The sequence below is a fragment of the Myotis myotis genome, unplaced genomic scaffold, assembly GCF_014108235.1.
Source record: "Myotis myotis isolate mMyoMyo1 unplaced genomic scaffold, mMyoMyo1.p scaffold_m19_p_18, whole genome shotgun sequence".
NCBI classification, from domain to species: Eukaryota; Metazoa; Chordata; class Mammalia; order Chiroptera; family Vespertilionidae; genus Myotis; species Myotis myotis.
This window is the reverse complement of record NW_023416322.1, coordinates 2,265,896-2,282,610: the sequence shown is the minus strand read 5'-3', so window position 1 is coordinate 2,282,610 and position 16,715 is coordinate 2,265,896. Positions and strand designations below refer to the sequence as shown.

At 57.4% G+C, this 16,715-nt stretch overlaps 1 protein-coding gene across 1 annotated transcript in view; it reads left to right on the top strand.

Annotated features, from left to right (window-relative positions):
• The first annotated feature begins 1,240 nt into the window (after positions 1-1,240).
• The window catches only part of LMX1A (LIM homeobox transcription factor 1 alpha), a 118,591-nt gene continuing 103,116 nt past the window's right edge, over positions 1,241-16,715 (top strand). Inside the window, exons 1-3 of the mRNA XM_036344650.1 lie at positions 1,241-1,621; positions 2,264-2,361; positions 4,341-4,527. Coding sequence (XP_036200543.1) covers positions 2,286-2,361; positions 4,341-4,527 — 263 coding nt within the window. The 5' untranslated portion in view covers positions 1,241-1,621; positions 2,264-2,285. The remainder of the gene's footprint in view (positions 1,622-2,263; positions 2,362-4,340; positions 4,528-16,715) is intronic.

Genomic DNA, 16,715 nt, shown 5'->3' with positions numbered 1-16,715 from the left:
ATGTGCCCCGCGCCCTGCTCTTCCTTGTCTCACTTCCATTTCAGACGTTATCCGAAGAGAACCTCATGTTTTCTCCACACCCCACTCTTCCTGGGGTGGCAGGAAGCACCAAGGACAGGTGCCAGGGACATGCCACTAGCCACCTGGGCACCTCAGAGAACTCGCCCGGCCCCGCTAAGCCCCAAAGACTCACACGAAAGGATGACGGTGCTGCCCGTGCCAGGTTTGAGGAGATGGAGCAGCAGCATGGAGTAAAAGGAGCTGAAGGCAGAGGCCGCACGCCAATGTGAAGCCTTCAATTCTTCGACCTTTTCCAGGTCCTCTGAAGTCATATGTGTGCTTGGCATGTCTGCTGGCAGGAGGCACTTGCAGTGGCCAGCGCGGTCACCACCCCCGGGCCCCTCGGAGAAGGGAACAGAGCATGTGTGCTGAGTGGCATCTCGCCTGCTCAGGTTCACTTTGCCATTGTGCCTGGCGGTTCTGATGCAGTCCCTTCAGCCTGGGGAAGCCCAGGGAGCTGGACCTTCCTGGGGCTCTCAGGTGCACCCCCAGCCCCGCTGTCCTCACCTGTGATGATTGGAGTATTAACTTCACCTCATAGGGTTGTTGTGGAGATTAAATGAGTTAACCAAGCTCAGCACAAAATAAATGCTGGGGAAATGTTAGCCAGCTTCATGCTTTATGGACTGTCCACTTGGGCCCAGCACCATGCTGGCCTCCGGGATACACGGACCATTAAGACCCAGTTTCTGAGGTTAGGGGTGCATGCTCCCAGATACTTTGCTTCCCTCTTGGGGACACCTCCTTTGATTTCCTGCTCCTTCCGCGTCACTGCAGGCTCCTGGTCTGAGTCAGACCCCCCTGGGTTGCCCAGGAGCCTAATCCAGGCGTCCTCATGGGTCCTGTGGCATCTGCACACCCTTCCCCAGTAGGTGAGCGGGATTCGAGCCCAACTTCGGAACTCGAGGGGCCCTCCGGGTGACCAGACGGGGCTTGGAGAGCTGGGAGGGCATGGGTGGAAACCACGCTGCAAGTGGCCTCCACGCTGAGGCCGGGATGAGGGCTGTGCAGCTTTCTCATTGCGGCAGCGTTTGGCCCGCGGACCCAGTGGCGCGGGGAGGCCGGTGCAGGCCCGCGCGCCCCGAGGAGGCGATTACGCGTGGAGGGAGGAAACTTGGCGGCCGAGAGGTCTCCAGGGCCGTGAGGCGCGCCCTGCAGAGGCCTCGCAGCCGGCTCGGAACAGGAGCGCGGCGGCCCCTCCGCGGGACGCGCTCCAGCCCCCTCCCCGAGCTCCCCACCCGCCCTACGCCGCGCTCTCAGCCGCCGCCCGCCGGCGGCCGGATCCGCCCAGGCAGACTGGGCCCGACCCGCACCCAGGACCCGGGACGCCGCTTTGCCTCCCCATCTCCGAGAAGCGCCGGCCCTCCCTTCGCCTCGAGGAGAGACTGGGCGGGCGGACATCCCGGGAAGGCCGTCGCCCGCGGCCACGTCCCAGCCGGACCGCGCGCCGGGGAGCGGGCTCCTTCCCGGGCGCGCCGGCTGCTCCCCGCAGCCTCGAGGGCCTCCGCCTCCCGGGCCGAAGCTGGTCCCGCTCCGTCCGCGCGGCGAGCTCGCCGGGCAGGTAAGGGAGGCGGGTGAGCGAGGCGGCCGCGCTGGGCTGCGGCTCGGGCGGGCGTTTCTGAAAGTTGATTTGAAATGCAGCCAAGAGTGCGCGGGGCGGCGCGGCTCCGCCCCGAGGCGACTCCTCTGCTCCGGCAGACGCTCCGGGCACCGGCGGGCGGCGGGGGGACGCCCCGTGCCAGAGTGCGGGCCGCTGCTTCGCCATCTCGGCTGGGGCAGGTGAGGGCGCCCGGGGTCGTCCGGACGCGGGCCGTGGAGGTCGTGGTCCCGCGTGCCCGGGCCTTTCACCCCATCCCACCCGAGAGCTGGGTTTCGGGGGACGCCCCCAGGGCCCCCGCAGTGGAGGTTGGGCAGACTCGGGCGGCGCGGGAACCCCGGCGGGGCTGGACCGGGTGGGGACGGGGGCAGGGAGGAGGAAGCGCGGTTGGGGGCGGAGGCCTGAGTACATAACGCGTTGACTTCGAGTGAAGTCAGATCAGTTGGAGCAGCTCGCGGTGACGCGCCTCCCCGCCCACCGCGCTCCTCCTGGCGGCCTCTGCCCTGCGGCTCCTGCTCGCCCCGCCACTCCCCCGGCCGTTCCCAGGAGTGCGCGGCGCGTCCCGGGGGCTCGGACGCCCAGAGCGGCGTTTCCAATCCTGCGCAGGTCCCCGCGGCCCGGCCCGAATATGCTGGACGGCCTGAAGATGGAGGAGAACTTCCCGGGCGCTATGGAGACCGCGGCCCCCTTCTCCTCGCTGCTGGGTGAGTGCTCGGGCCTCGCGCCCTCGCGCCCTGCTCTCCGCCAGGCCCAGCGCTACAGCCAGCTCGCTGGGACGCACTGGGCACCAGGGGAGCCAGTGCCCGCTTCCTCCACGCAGCTGAGCACCGTCAGTCGGCCGGCCCCTTGGTGCCTCCTGCTCCAGACCGACCGGGGACTCGGCCTCGCGCGCCGGCACCGCAGTCCCCAAAGCCGCTGCTCGCGGGCGTTTGAGTGACAAGTGATTCACAGCGAGCAGGGCCGGGTTTTTCATCTCGGAGCTGATGGACGTCTCTCCAACGCCGCCCGCTCCTCGGCGGCCTGGAGCCGAGGCCGGCGCCCAGGGTCCAGGAGGCTCTCGCACCCACCGACCGCAGCCCAGGCTGGGCCTCCGCCCGGACGACAGGCTTTTCCGGGCGGGTGGGCAGCGCAGCCGGGATTAGCCTGCGCGGCGGGGCCCTCGGCTCGGCTTTAATTAACTGGAGCCGGAGCTCGTCCCGCTTCCCCGGCCCCTTCGGAGGGACCGCGGGGGACGGCGCGCCCAGGGCCGCACGGAACGTCCACGTCCGCACGCGGCCCTGACCCGAGGCCGGGACCTCACCCTGCCCAGTCCGCCCCTCGCACCTTTCAGGTTTGGGGAGCGGGCGCTTCGTTTGTTGTAAGGAAGGCGTTTTCGTTTTGTCCTGTACTCGGGTCACTCGGAACCGCTAGCGCGGGTGAAGGCGGAGAGGAGCAGTTCGGGGGAGAAGCCCTATGTGGGAGCCCCGCGGCGCCCCAGAGGAAACGCAGTCTCCCGCGCTGCGTCCTTCTCTCCCAGGGACCGTCCCCAAACTTCCCGACTGCGGGCCGGGAGGGGCGCAGGGCTGGGCTGGCAGGTCCTGGCGCGGGGCGCACGCCTCCTCCTGAAGCGGGCAGCGGGGTGCGCCCTGGGCTCCACGGGCACGTCCCCACCAGGAGTCGGGGCAGAAAGAGTAGAGAACGGCCGCCCCGAGAAGCGTCTGGCCACTCTGCCCCGCCTGCCCGCTGGGCCCGGGCGACCGCGGCTCTCCAGCCCGGCGGCCCGAAGGGGAAGCGCCCGGAGCGTAACTGGGAAACGGGGAAGGGCAGTTCCTTTGGGACATCGCGCCCAAGGCTAGTTCCCCGGGCAAGGCCTTCTCTCCACCACCGTGAAATGTGCCAACAAAGGCGACCAAGCGCCCCCATCCCCAAAATTAAAGGACCAAACAGAAGTCCGAGGGCAGGACCGAGAGGCCCGGCTGCTGAGTGGGTCTGGGTGGGATCGCTCTCCGCGGGTGCTGAGCCCGCAGGCTTCCCGGATGCCTGGCCTCCTGCGTGCAGCGTCTCCGCCGCTTCCTCCCTCGGTTCCCCCTTCTCTTTATTCTGATGCCTCTTATTACGAAGAGCCCATCTGCAGTTTGCACAGCGGCCCAGACGCAGCAGTTTGGGGTTCACTGGTTTGAACACACTGAGTTTGCCTGTGGTGAGAGGGTATTTTTCTGTACGCGGGACTTTTGGGGACGAAAAGAAAAAAAATAAAGTCGTCTCTCAAAAATAAAAAAAAATGTAGAACTTCGTTTTAGCAAAAGTAAAACCAAACAAAATTGTTTTTACGCACTCGGCTTTAATGAGAGTCAGCAGAGACTCATCGAGTGCGCGATTACATGACTGTGGTAGACCCGGGAGCCCAGAGGCATTGCTCCTCTGATGTCGCAGGACGCGCATACCGGCTAGGTTTGATAATTAAAGGCCACTTACAGAATTCCGCTCCCTCCTCGGGTAGAATCTAAACCTTCCGAGTTTATTAGAGGTGTCGCTTGGTTTGATTTTTCTGTCTCCAAACCGGGCTGCGTGGATCACACGGGGCTGCCCGTGGTGGGGACTCAGAGGCCGCCGTGGTGTGAGTGTGCGGGACGCAGCCCCGGAGGTGGTGGCGTAGCCTGCTGTCCCGCAGCGAGGCTTATGGTGAACCTTTGTTGCTGCGCAGGCCGAGCGGCGAGCCCCAGGTCGGTCTGCGAGGGCTGCCAGCGGGTCATCTCGGACCGGTTTCTGCTGCGGCTCAACGACAGCTTCTGGCACGAGCAGTGTGTGCAGTGCGCCTCCTGCAAGGAGCCCCTGGAGACCACCTGCTTCTACCGGGACCAGAAGCTGTACTGCAAGTACGACTATGAGAAGTAAGTGTCCCGCGCCGCGCCCTCGCCAACTGGGAGCCACAGGAGGCACCCGAATGCGAGAAGCTGGGTTCCCTGGCCCCCATCCTGCACACTCTCGGCATGGGGAGAAATGCGCAGTGACACCGCCGCCGCTGCCCCAGGACTCGCCAGGGAGGCTCCCCTTTGTGGTCGCCTGGCCCAGTTTTCAGTCCTCTGGGGGGGGGGGGCCCTGCCCGGACTTGAGATGCCCATCAAGCTCGTGCCCTTGTACCCCCCTTCCCTGGGGTGCCCGTGTCTCCTCGCCGGTTCCCAGCCCACCTTACCCACCGGTCCGCGCTCCCCACACGCTGATGCCAGCGGCGAGGCTGGGTGGATCCCGAGGCCCCAGTCCCCTGCGCGGTTTCCCCTGGCTTTGTCCACTGGGGTCCCAACAGATTGCACTTAGACCCGGCGCTGCGGCCCTCTGAGCGCCGACGCACACCAGTTTGTCTTTTCTCTCACTGCGCTCTACCCTTCCCTTCCTCGGTTCTCCAAACCCCTCCGCCGCGGGGCTGTGGGCCACCCTGGGGCCGGGCCTGACGCAGCCCCACATCCATCCCGCCGCCTCCACCTCCTCCGGATCCCCAGGGCGTGCGTTTGGGCCACGCAGCAGGGGATCCTCCCTCCTGCCTAGCGAGCGTCCCTTGTGCTCTGAGGTGAGTTGGCAGACAGGTATTTCAGAAGGTGGATTGCTGGGGATCTGGACTCCCTGCTGCCTAAAGCGGGTGAGGCTGGGCATGCCTTAGGGTTGGCTTTGAGGAGCTCAGCGGAGGGGCACTGCTCTCCTTGGCAAAATGGCTAGTTAACAGGGACGCTGACTTCACAGCCTCGGAGGGTCTGGACTGTTGGAAACGCGGCTGAGACCCAGGCCTGTATCTGTGCCGCTGGACTGGTCTGTGTGATGTGACGCGGGAGCCCTCGGGAGAATTCCGTGTTCGCCGGTGAATGAAGGACGGGCAGCACCCTGAGGGCGGTGGAGGGGCCAGTGTGCTGGAAAGCTGTCCTGGCCTGTTACTGAAGACACAGTGCAGGGGCTGCAGGTCTCCATGGAACAAAAGCACCGAGAGAAAACAAATGCGTTCCTCGCCGCGTTGCCCTGTTTGGGTTTAAATGTGACAAAGCTGTGATCCCACAGGAACTATTCTTCCTGCCGCTCAGTGCTGCTTCGCCAGGATATGCGCGAATTTACCCCGGTGTGACAGAGCGCGGGCATTTTGGGTGTGTTTGGAAATGGTAACTTTGCTTTTCAGCACTAACAAAACACGTGTTTGATTTGGGGTGAGCTGTGCAATGCAGAACAATATAGAATGAAAACGCACGTCGCCGTCCCAGAGTGGTAATTATGGTTGACGTTAAAGAAAGATAGGCTTGTGTCTGTTCCTGGCTGTCTGTTTATTGCTACAGTGTCTGAGCGGAAGGTGCAATTTTTAGGTAATTGAGCAGATTTTGCCCACACGAGTCTCACCTCTGGAGAAAGCTCCTGTTTGATTGCTTGCTTTTCGCCCGAAGGTTGTGGGATTGTGCAGACCCAATCTTTATCTTTCTGCTTATCGACGATTACCCAAATGTCCACATCATTGGGCAGAACACTAGCAGATTCAAAAGCATTGGAGCTTAGGGAAGGGATTTGGGTTGTGAATTCCTATTCTGTTTGTTAAAAAAAAAAAAATCAGAAAAGGCTTGAGGGTCAACACAGCTGTGTGGTTGGTGGTCTCCTCTAAGGAAGCCAGGCTGTGTCAAGAGAGGAGACTGTTGTAGGCCCTTCACACACCATGACCCTCCACCTCAGCCCCCAGGCTTGGCGGTTGGCTGATTAGCCCACTTAGGGTCCCTCTCCCCTCGAAAACTGTTTCTGCGGAGAGAAAATTGCAGGGATCAGTTAGCCAGCTGTTGGCCAGAGCCAGCAGGGTTTAGAGAGGAGGGCGAGCAGCCACGCTTTCAGAGAGACGGCGATGGTGCAGGGAGGGCTTCCATTTTAATTTCAACAAATATTTCAGAAACGCAGATGTCCAAGACGGGTGCTGGGTCGCTGAGGCTCCTTGCCTGTGCCCCGCCTGTCAGTTGCTTTTTTGCATTAATTTTATTCCCCCTGTCCCTCTCCTTCTCTGTCTCCCATCCCACTCCCATTCTTTTTCTAACAAAACGGGGTTTTAGTATATTTGATCATCTCCATGGTGTTAGTCTGCATGGTGGAAGAGAAAGGAGAGGTTTGTTTGTTTCTTTGTTTTAAAATTGAGCTCAAGACAAACTCCTTCTTTATTATTGCACGGAGCTTCTTCTATGTGCAGGGCAGGGGTGGGGGCAGCTGCTGCTGGGGACTAGCCTCAGTCTGCCCTCAGGGGGCGTGTAGCCAGCGCCTTCCTCCGCAGCATCCTGGCCACCAAGTATTTCTGGAAGGCCCTGTCCTGAGGGTGCAGGCGGGAACGGGCGTCAGCGACGGATGGCCAGCACTTTCCCTCGAGAGGAATACAGTCCGGTTGTAGGTCAGAGTCACGAAACTGAAAGCTCGTCTCCTCTAACACACGTGCATTTGTAAACATCATTTTGCTTTTCTTTCACTGGATCTTTTAAAAATGTGAGGCCCAGCCAAGGCAAACGGAGAGGAAAATACGACAGACGTTGAAGTGGTGGGTTGTTAGGGCTCTTCATAGGAAGTGAGCAGCCAGGAGTGTCCTTGTCTCCAAACCCATGAACTCCAAACGCTCTTTCTAGACACAACAGTGACGAAGCAGACAGCTGCTGCGCATCCCGGGCGCCGTGCACATCACGCTCACGTTCACCAGGCAAGTTTGTCATGTATATTTCAGCCACTCGTATGTGCACTGCTGGCTGTTGGGCAGCTTTGCATTTGAATTATTAGCTGCCTGTTCCTGGTGTCAGGCAGCCAGTTAAAAAGTGAAATGTCTCCTCTATCAACCAGTCGTCACACCTTCTCGATGTCAAGCACCGAATTTGTCTGATTAAGAAAGAAGGGAATTGACAGAGGTACCTTAGGCGCCCGGCCACTCGTTTGGAAGCTTCAGGATGCGTTGTTGAGTATTTCTGTCCCACACAAGGACGCCCCGAGGAACAATTCATCTCCTGGTCATCCAAAACAAACAAGCACGGAGAGCCCGAGGGGAGCGCGCTGATTTACGCAGGGTCAGGGATGAAGAACTGGGCGTGAGCTTTATTGTTCATGACGAGTCATCTGAGAAAAAGGACTGGTCCGGTGGGGCGATCACTCCCAGGATTGAAGAAGTCCGGTGGGCGGCACATTCACAGGACGCTGGAGGTGCGGGTGGTTAAGGACTGGACCCAGCCGTCTGCCGTGTTCCCGAAGTGAGCAGACCACCAAGCTACGTCTGAGCCTCGGGGACTTCTATTTATAGAACTGCTGGCCCCTCTTTAACTGAGTCCTGCGATGTGGGTAGTTTGGAGGTTTCCCTAAGTTTTTTCCAAGCAGATACTGCAGTTGGACTGAAGTGGAGGCAGGAGAGGCTGCGGAGTAGGGGCGTGTGGTCACAGGCTCCCCCGTGCACTCCAGTGGATGCTGTGTTCTCCCTGCGCCTGGAGGCTCAGCCGTCGGCAGGGCTCGTCCCCTCACATGTGAAGTTTATCATTATCCCAGGATTGCTCTGGACGTCGTCAGAGCTGCCTGGGATGGAAGTGCTGTCGTCCGGGCTGCTCTCCCAGCAGCATAACTCCTCACGTGTCAGCAGATCGCAGGCCTGGGAGCCTCTCCCGGCCGGCCCCGGGCCTCCCCTTGCTTGTGGAGCAGACGGGCTCTGTGAAGACAGGGACGAATCGAGGCTCCGCACACATCCCTCTGAGAGCCTCTCTGTAGCATCTTTTTTGGACTCCATGATTGGCAGCCCCTCGGAGAGGATGGCTGAAGGACTGGCCTCTGCTGGGACCTGAATGAACTAATTGTGAATTTATCAAGGTCACAGAGGATGTGCAGGGAGGGCGGTTAGTTTGGTTTTGTTACTGGGACACTCCTTGGAGGTCAAAGCTGGGTCCGCAGTTCCTCCTCAGAGGAGCCACCCGTGGAACGACAGAGGCCACTGTTCCATTTTTGCTGGACTTGCCCTGTGGCTGGCCCTGGCCCTGGCATAATAAAATGCAAGGAACAGAAAAATCAGACGCAGCTAGGCCATCAATTGCCGTCTGTTAAATTGCTAGGGGATTAGCCTGGAATATGCAGCACCATCCCCAGGCTGTGGCCGCGCGTGTGTGTGTGTGTGTGTGTGTGTGTGTGAGAGAGAGAGAGAGAGAGAGAGAGAGAGAGAGAGAGAGAGAGAGAGAGACGTTCCTCGTTTTTTATTTAGAGGGTGATTGGAAACAGTCCTTGCTCAGAGGAGTTTTCCTTTTTGTGCGTATTGGTCCCGGGCAGGACTTCCTTGGAATCTAAGACTTAACCTTCTGAAGCAGGACCAGAGAGCAGGAGAAGGCGCTCATGGTGTCTGGGGCCTCGAGGTGAACGTCGCCGCGAGGGGCCGTGGGTTCTTTTGATTCTCGCGTAAGTGGTGCGCACTAGGAGGGGGAACGGCCTGGCTGTGCGGCCGGGGACCTTGCCGTCCCCCTGGCCACGCTGGGCTATTCCTCTTCACGGTTCAGTGGCAGGAACTTTTCTGCCAGTTCGCTGTTTGTTGGGCTTTTTAGTTTCATTTTTCCTATTTATGATTTTTGTATTCACCAAAATCCTGTTGGTAATTCTAGAGAAGCGCCCTCACTGTTCCTTCTTAATCCTGGGAGGTTTTTGCAGATAATGAAGACGTGGTGTGTCTCCAATGAGAGCAATTCCATTTATTAAATTATCAGCTGAGTATTGTTTCACGGCCAAAGAAATGTTTTGGGTGCTAGTATTTAGCAGTGAGAAAATAAACAAGGATTTAGAATACTCATGATGTTACCAGAAATTTATTAAAGCTTCTTAGACTAAATGCATACATAAAATGTCGTTACTTTTAAAATACCCCGTATCGAGTCACGTTGACGTGATTATTAAGCACAGAGGTACAGCACATGGCAATGAATTATGGGGGAAGTGCAGCCACGACCTCCCTGGAAAGATTTAAAAATCGGCCCTGCCTCCTCTCTGAACTCGGACATAGCCCTCCTTGAATGCTTTCCGATCTTTTTAAACACCTTCCCACCATGGGTTTTTAATGCCTTTCCCATCCTCAGAGGGGAGTCCTGGCGAGCAGTGGACTGAGGAGGGGGCTGCACGGGGCACGGGGGCCTGTCCGGGTGGAGCCCTCGTGTCCAGCGCGCCCGTCTCCCTGCCAGGGTTACCCGTGTGTTTCTCTGAAAGTCTCTTTGCGACACGTGGAGGAGCAGTATTCCTGCCGGCAGCCTTTCGGACCTGGTTGGGAGGTTGGTAATTTCAGGAGCGAAGTGTGGAAAAGTTCTGGGGGTGTCGCTAGAGGACAGAGAGAAGAGGCGTGTCCGCTTCCGTGCTGCTTTCTGGGACCACAGAGACCGTGGCTTGTGCCTCTGAGGTCTCACACCCTCTCCTCGCCTGCCTGGTGCACCGGGGCGTCCCTATCACAGGTAGGGACAGCTCCGTGTCCCTGTCACATATGTAGGGGAACCTCCCCAACCGCTCTGCTGAAATGAAGCGACCACCTTCCAAATGTCAAATTGTTATTTTAGTCAAGCACGCTCATCTGTGTCTATATTTTTAACTGAGATGAAATTAATAAAAACAGCTATGGCCCTGGCATTCATTAGCAGGCGGATTAGAGCTCTCTTGGCTGGAAAGGGGGTGCAAACACTTTAATCTTGCTACATGTTTGCTTTCGCACTCCTGGAAATAAATAAAACCCGACTTAGAACAGGGATTACGTTCCCCCTGGCTTAGTCCGCAGTCGGAATGCCACAGAGACGCGGAGCCTCAGTGAGGAGGCTCTGGAAGGAATCAGATTGTGGTCCCACACCAGTGCCCACCTGCGGGCATACCTGGCCCCGTCACAAATAGTCTGGTAGTTACAAAAGGGTTTTTTTGGTTAATCCTCACCTAGGATATTTTTTCCATTGCTTATCAGAGAGAGAGTGGAAGGGAGGGGAAAGGAGAGAGAGAGGGAGAGAAACATCGATGTGAGACACAGTGATTGGTTGCCTCCCCCACGCACCCTGACCAGGGGTGAGGAGTGAACCCACAATCCAGATACGCCCTTGACTGGGAATCAAACCCAAGACCTTTCAGTGTGCAGTCTGATGCTCTAACCACTGGGCATACCAGCCAGGGCACAAAAAGATTTAAAAAATATATTTTTTATTGATTTCAGAGAGGAAGGGAGAGGGAGAGAGAGATAGAAACATCAATGACGAGAGAGAATCATGGATCAGTTGCCTCCTACACGCCCCCCACTGGGGATGGAGCTCAAAACCCAAGCATGTGTGGGAATGGAACCATGTCCTCCGGGTTCATAGGTTGCCGCTCAACCACTGAGCCACACCTGCCAGGCACAAAAGGGGTTATAAAACCTGTGTCTGCGCCATGCGTTGCCGTGGTGACCCACGTAGCTGAGCCGAGCTAGAATGAATGAAACCGCGCCAGCCCCCCTCAGTGCCCCATCACGTCACAACTACAAATACGCACTGCACTGAGCTTTTCCTGGCCCGCTAGCTGGAGTCACATGAGGGAGCCTGGTCTCCTCCAGTCCTTCAAGTTGCCAGTGGGGACCCTATTTCTGGGTAATAACTGCCCTTTCTGTTTCTGCTGTCTCTGCAGACTCTTAGATTGGGGTTTCATCCTCATTACCACATAATGGACGAGCCCTGACAGATACCTGGCCACTGTGGACTGGACTACCTGGCCCACAGGCCCAATGAGACTCTATAAAAAACAGCCTTAGCGTCTGGCATTGCTGGGAGTGGGCCATGGGAGGCACAGGGCGGAAAAAAGCAGGCTCACAGTTGTTGGTATGAACAATAATAGGATAATCCTATACAATAAAGAGGTAATGTGCAAATTGACCATCACACCCTCACACAAGATGGCCACTCCTATGTGGGCACAAGATGGCCACTACAAGATGGCTGGCAGGGGAGGGCAGCTGTAGGCAATCAGGCCTGCAGGGGAAGGCAGTTGGGGGTGATTGAGCTGGCAGGGGAGTGGTTAGGGGGCAGTCAGGTAGGCAGGCAGGCGAGCGGTTGGCAGCCAGAAGTCCCAGATTGTGAGAGGGATGTCCGACTGCCAGTTGAGGCCCGATCCCACATCCTGCAGCGGACATCCCCCGAGGGGTCCCAGATTGGAGAGGGTGCAGGCTGGGCTGAGGGACACCCCCCCCCCCCGCCCCAGTGCACGAATTTTGTTCACTGGGCTTCTAGTTAAATAATAATACAAGAATATGCTCTGTGTTTGTTTCACGCACTCGCACTGTAAACCTGCTTTCCCACCCCGTCTATCTGGAGGGCGTCTTTGGCTCCTCCCATCAGCACCCCCCCGCCCCACAGTCTATGGAATTCTATTGACTCACGCAGCCTGGGGTAGTCCTCAGACACTGCCTCCTGAGCCGCCTCGCTTTCCCCAGCCGCCTGTGGATGCTAGCCCTCGATTTCCTCACTTGGATGGAACAAATGAGTCTTCCATGTGGGAAACGATGGCCTTCCCAGTGGTCCAGGGCTCAGCTTAATAGTTGGTGCGGTGTTGCTCTTGGGTTTGCAAGGTCCCATGACCGTGACTCTGGGCGACCATTAGGGGCCCTGGATGCCTTTCTGAGTGTGCCCAGTGCCGTAGCAGCTACGGGGTTATATGCTGCCCTGTAGGGTGATTGTTGGCGGCTTTGAGAAGTGCCTGTGTGAGGCCGTCGCCCGAAATCAGGAGGCACCGTCCTTTGGCGTGAAGCCTGGCTGGGCTCTGAGAGGCGGCAGCATCCCTACTCTCCCACCTCACTGCTCCTCAGGCTGGAGGACCAGCCCTGGTCTCAGAGCCCCGGGTGCCATGGAGCGCCGGCCGTCCTCACCCACCTCCTTCCCCACCTCCTTGGCAATAGCAGTTACAATTCCCCTGCCCCCTTCCAGCCTCAGGGGCCTTTAAAAGGATTTTCAAAACACAACCCAACATAGCCCCCCCCCCCCCCCCCCCCCCCCCCCCGCGCCTAGATTATCCTGCCAAGCACCTGGAAGTTCCTTTAATACCAAATGCCGGGCTCCGGGGGACTGTCCCCAACCACACTTCATTCCTCACATTGTTGTCACTGATGGGAGCAGAGGAAGGCCGGCTCCCTGGCCCAGAAACGCCCCTCTCGCGGCAGGAGCACCTGACTGGGAGCTGGTGCCTTGGCCTGGGCCCCAGCTCCTGCAGGAGAAGAGGTGGATGTCTTCGGGGCAGGAGGGGCCCAGAAAGGGCAGCAGGCAGTGGATGGGGAAGGTGTGGCTTGTACAGTTTGGGGAGTGTGTTTGTCCCGGACCCTCTGCCAGGTGCTGGGGAGAACCCCGAGTAGTGGGGCCTCCGATGGGTTTAAAGGTCAGTCCTTGCCCCGGAGAGGCCTGTGGCTTGGGGCCCTTTTGTCTGGGACCCACAGAGACGCGGGAGACGGTTTCTGCTCACGCCCAGGCATCGCTGGCCCGCACGGTCTGGAGATGGATCCCTACGGCCACACCTGCCTTCTGCCTGGTGTTCTCTCTGTAGTTTGTCCTCCTTCACACATCCCACCCTCTGTCCTTTCTGCTTCCTGCCCGATGCTGGCTCCAGGCAGCTTTCTGGTTTCCATCTCGGAACAAATCCTTCTAGCCCAGTGGTCAGCAAACTCATTAGTCAACAAAGCCAAATATCAACAGTACGATTGAAATTTCTTTTGAGAGCCAAATTTTTTTTTTTTTTAGGTAACAAGGTTTTAAGCTTTTAAGTTTTATTTTTATTTATTTATTTATTTTTTATTGCTTAAAGTATTACAAAGGGTATTACATATGTGTCCATTTTATCCCCCCGCCCTAGACAGTCCCCTAGCCTCCCCTATCCCCCAACGTCTTATGTCCACTGGTTATGCTTATATGCATGCATACAAGTCCTTTAGTTGATCTCTTACCCCCCTACCTCCTGCCCCGAAACCCTCCCCGGCCTTCCTGCTGCAGTTTGACAATCTGTTTGAGGCAGCTCTGCCTCTGTATCTATTATTGTTCAAAAGTTTATAATGGTCTCTATTATCCATGAATGAGTGAGATCATGTTGAGAGCCAAATTTTTTAAACTTAACAATGTACCTACCCATATAGCTTATTAACTTAATTAGGGTACTCCTAAGGCTTAGGAAGAGCCACACTCAAGGGGCCAAAGAGCCGCATGTGGCTCGCAAGCCGCAGTTTGCCGACCATGGTTCTAGCCTAACCATCGAGAGCGCTCCCTGCTGCTGGCTCCTCTGCCTTCCCCTCTTGCCCTCACACGTTTCCTGTGGCAAGGTCTCCTACTGTGCGCGCATCCCGCCCCACCCGTGTCTCAGTGACACCCACCATCTTCATGGGGACACACAGCACTCCCCTGAGGCGGGCTTTGGAAATCCAGAGGGAGGGAGGCCCCAGGGGACCCTCGCTGCTGTGTCTGGCTGGAGTGTCCCTGGTCCCTGCTCCCATCTTGCCCCGGGGGCTCTCAGTCCCTGCACCCCTGAGTTCAGTCCCAGCTTTCAACCCCACACTCAGGATCTCCGCTCAGCCTCGCCTTCTGGCTTGTCTTATGCACCGAGCCCATCCTGTGACCTTGTAAGTTTCAGGGCACCCTGTGTGCAGACTGGAGCCGGCCTCCGCCAGCTGCCGCCTGCAGAGGAGGCTATGCACTAATCCACTGGGACGCACGTGATCATTTGCTTTTCTTCCAAAGATACTTCTTAACGGGAAGGGTGTTCACTCGAAGGAACGACTATCTCCTGACAGAATTTAGGGCCTCAAACGGGCCGGTGAAGGAGATGGTTGGGGCCGAATGCAAATGTCGCTGTGCAGGGTGCTTCCCTGATTGCGTCCCTGCGTCCCTGCGTCCCTGTGTCCCTGCGGGGCCGGCCGGTGCCACACCCTCGCCTCCCTTCTGGGCGGTATTTCTTTTGTGCACTGCTGCTGGTTGGGATCTTCATTTCAAGAGTCACGTCCGTAGGTGGGAGGGTTAGACGGGGCTACGAATAATTTGGGATTGCACAGCTCCCCGCGTTATTAGGAAAATAATGTGAACTGCACACCCAGACATGTGCACGCCACACTTTCCTCCTCTACACAGAGGAGTAGAACACTACCCACCTCGTAGGGCTCTGTGACAGTTACATGAGACAGAGCCTGTGAAATAGGGAGAACGGAGCAGGCTGGTGCTGTTGCTGGTTTTTGAATGCGAGTAGAAGAATGCTCTTCTCAGGAGCCACGTGCGATGACAGTACCTTGGAGGAGAGCGTGGGCTCCGTGTCTGCGACCCAGGCCTTGCTCTGGTTGACCAGCTGTGTGACTGTGGGCAAGGGTCCTACCTTCTCTGTGCCCGTTCTCTCTCTCTCTCTAAAACGGGGATGGCAACAGCCCCCCCGTCGGGTAATTTAGGAGTAATACTTGCAAAGTGTATAGATCAGCGGTTCTCAACCTGTGGGTCGAGACCCTTTGGGGGTCGAACGACCCTTTCACAGGGGTCGCCTAAGACCATCAGAAAACACATATATAATTACATATTGTTTTGTGATTAATCACTATGCTTTAATCATGTTTAATTTGTAACAATGAAAATACATCCTGCATATCAGATATTTACATGACAATTCATAACAGTAGCAACATTACAGTTACGAAGTAGCAATGAAAATAACTTTATGGTTGGGGGTCACCACAGCATGAGGAACTGTATTAAAGGGTCGCGGCATTAGGAAGGTTGGGAACCACTGGTATAGATCATTGCGCAGCTCATAGAAAATGCCATGAGAGGATTTGCTAGGAAAACGATTTCCTTTATAATTTTCCAAAAGCCTAATACGTATCATGTCCGTGGGGCCTCACACACACTTAACAGTTAGGTAAGTGCGGCCTTTTCCCTGCGTTTTGTGGTTGAGGAAAGTGACGCTCTGAGAGGCCCCAGGCGCTGGGGCTGTCCCGGCCACCGGCTCAGGTCCAGTGGCCTTTCCACTCCTCTCCCATCTGCTGCGTGAATTCTGGCGCGCACAGCCCGAGAGGCACCGTTCCCCGTCTGTCCTGTTGAACCAGCTCTCGGACAACTAGTCCCACCCACCAGGTACCTGCATGGCCAGCTGTTCAGGCCTGTGGTGTTGGAGGAAGGCCTGTGGCTGTGGGGTTGCCTGACCACTGCCATGCCCGCCATCGCTCCTGCCTGTCCTGCCCATTCGCCCCTCCCCCGCTGTCCCTCATCGTGGCTGCTCAGCCTGCCGGGAGAGTGGCAGCAAGGGGGCGGCGTCCTTGGTCCTGCTCTTGTCCCAGCGTTTGCTGTTGGCGACTTGCCCCAGAGCCCCTCTGCACATTTGGGGGAAGGGCTGTGAAGTATCAGATCTGGAATCTTTCAGAATAACTTCTCAGGGGACCCTAGCAGGCGTCCCTCCATCCCGTGGACGAGCCCTGTCCAGGCTCCCTGGGAACTGGGCTGGGCTGCAGCCAGGCCCGCCAAGCTAGAAGGGTCCCCTGTGCCCTGGTCCCTGCTCCCATCTTGGAGACTCATTCCAGGACTGTGGATTCCGTCTTGCTTATTCCTTGGCCTGGCTGGATTGGCAGAGGGACCGTGGGACCTCGGTTGGTAAGGAAATTAAGTATTCCTGAATTGTGCTGTTTCTCTCACCAGTACTGACACTTGGTTCTCTGAGTTCTGGTCAGTTTCAGAGGGATGAAATGTCTGGATGAATTTAATCTGTCAACTGGCATTTAATGAAACTAGAGACTTCGGATCATACTTCTGAACACTGGGATGCACTTGACTAGTTGGATTTCTCAAACTGAGCCTTCCCTGGACTCATCAACAGTTGGTTCATTAATGAGATCACCCACATCCTCATCACAGACCCCGCGGCGGCCTGCCTGGCCTGGTCTGTAGGAAAGAATAAACGGAACACAGGTGTGCTGTGAGCCAGGCGCCTGCGGAGGGACACGGAGGCAGGTGCTCAAAGAGAGTAGAATGGTTTAAAAGGGCGTGGCCAGCGGGATGAGACCAGCCTTGGTTCTAAGCCCCTGGCTTCTGTATTACTCTGGGCTACTCACTCTCTTCACTGCTCGCCGGAGTTT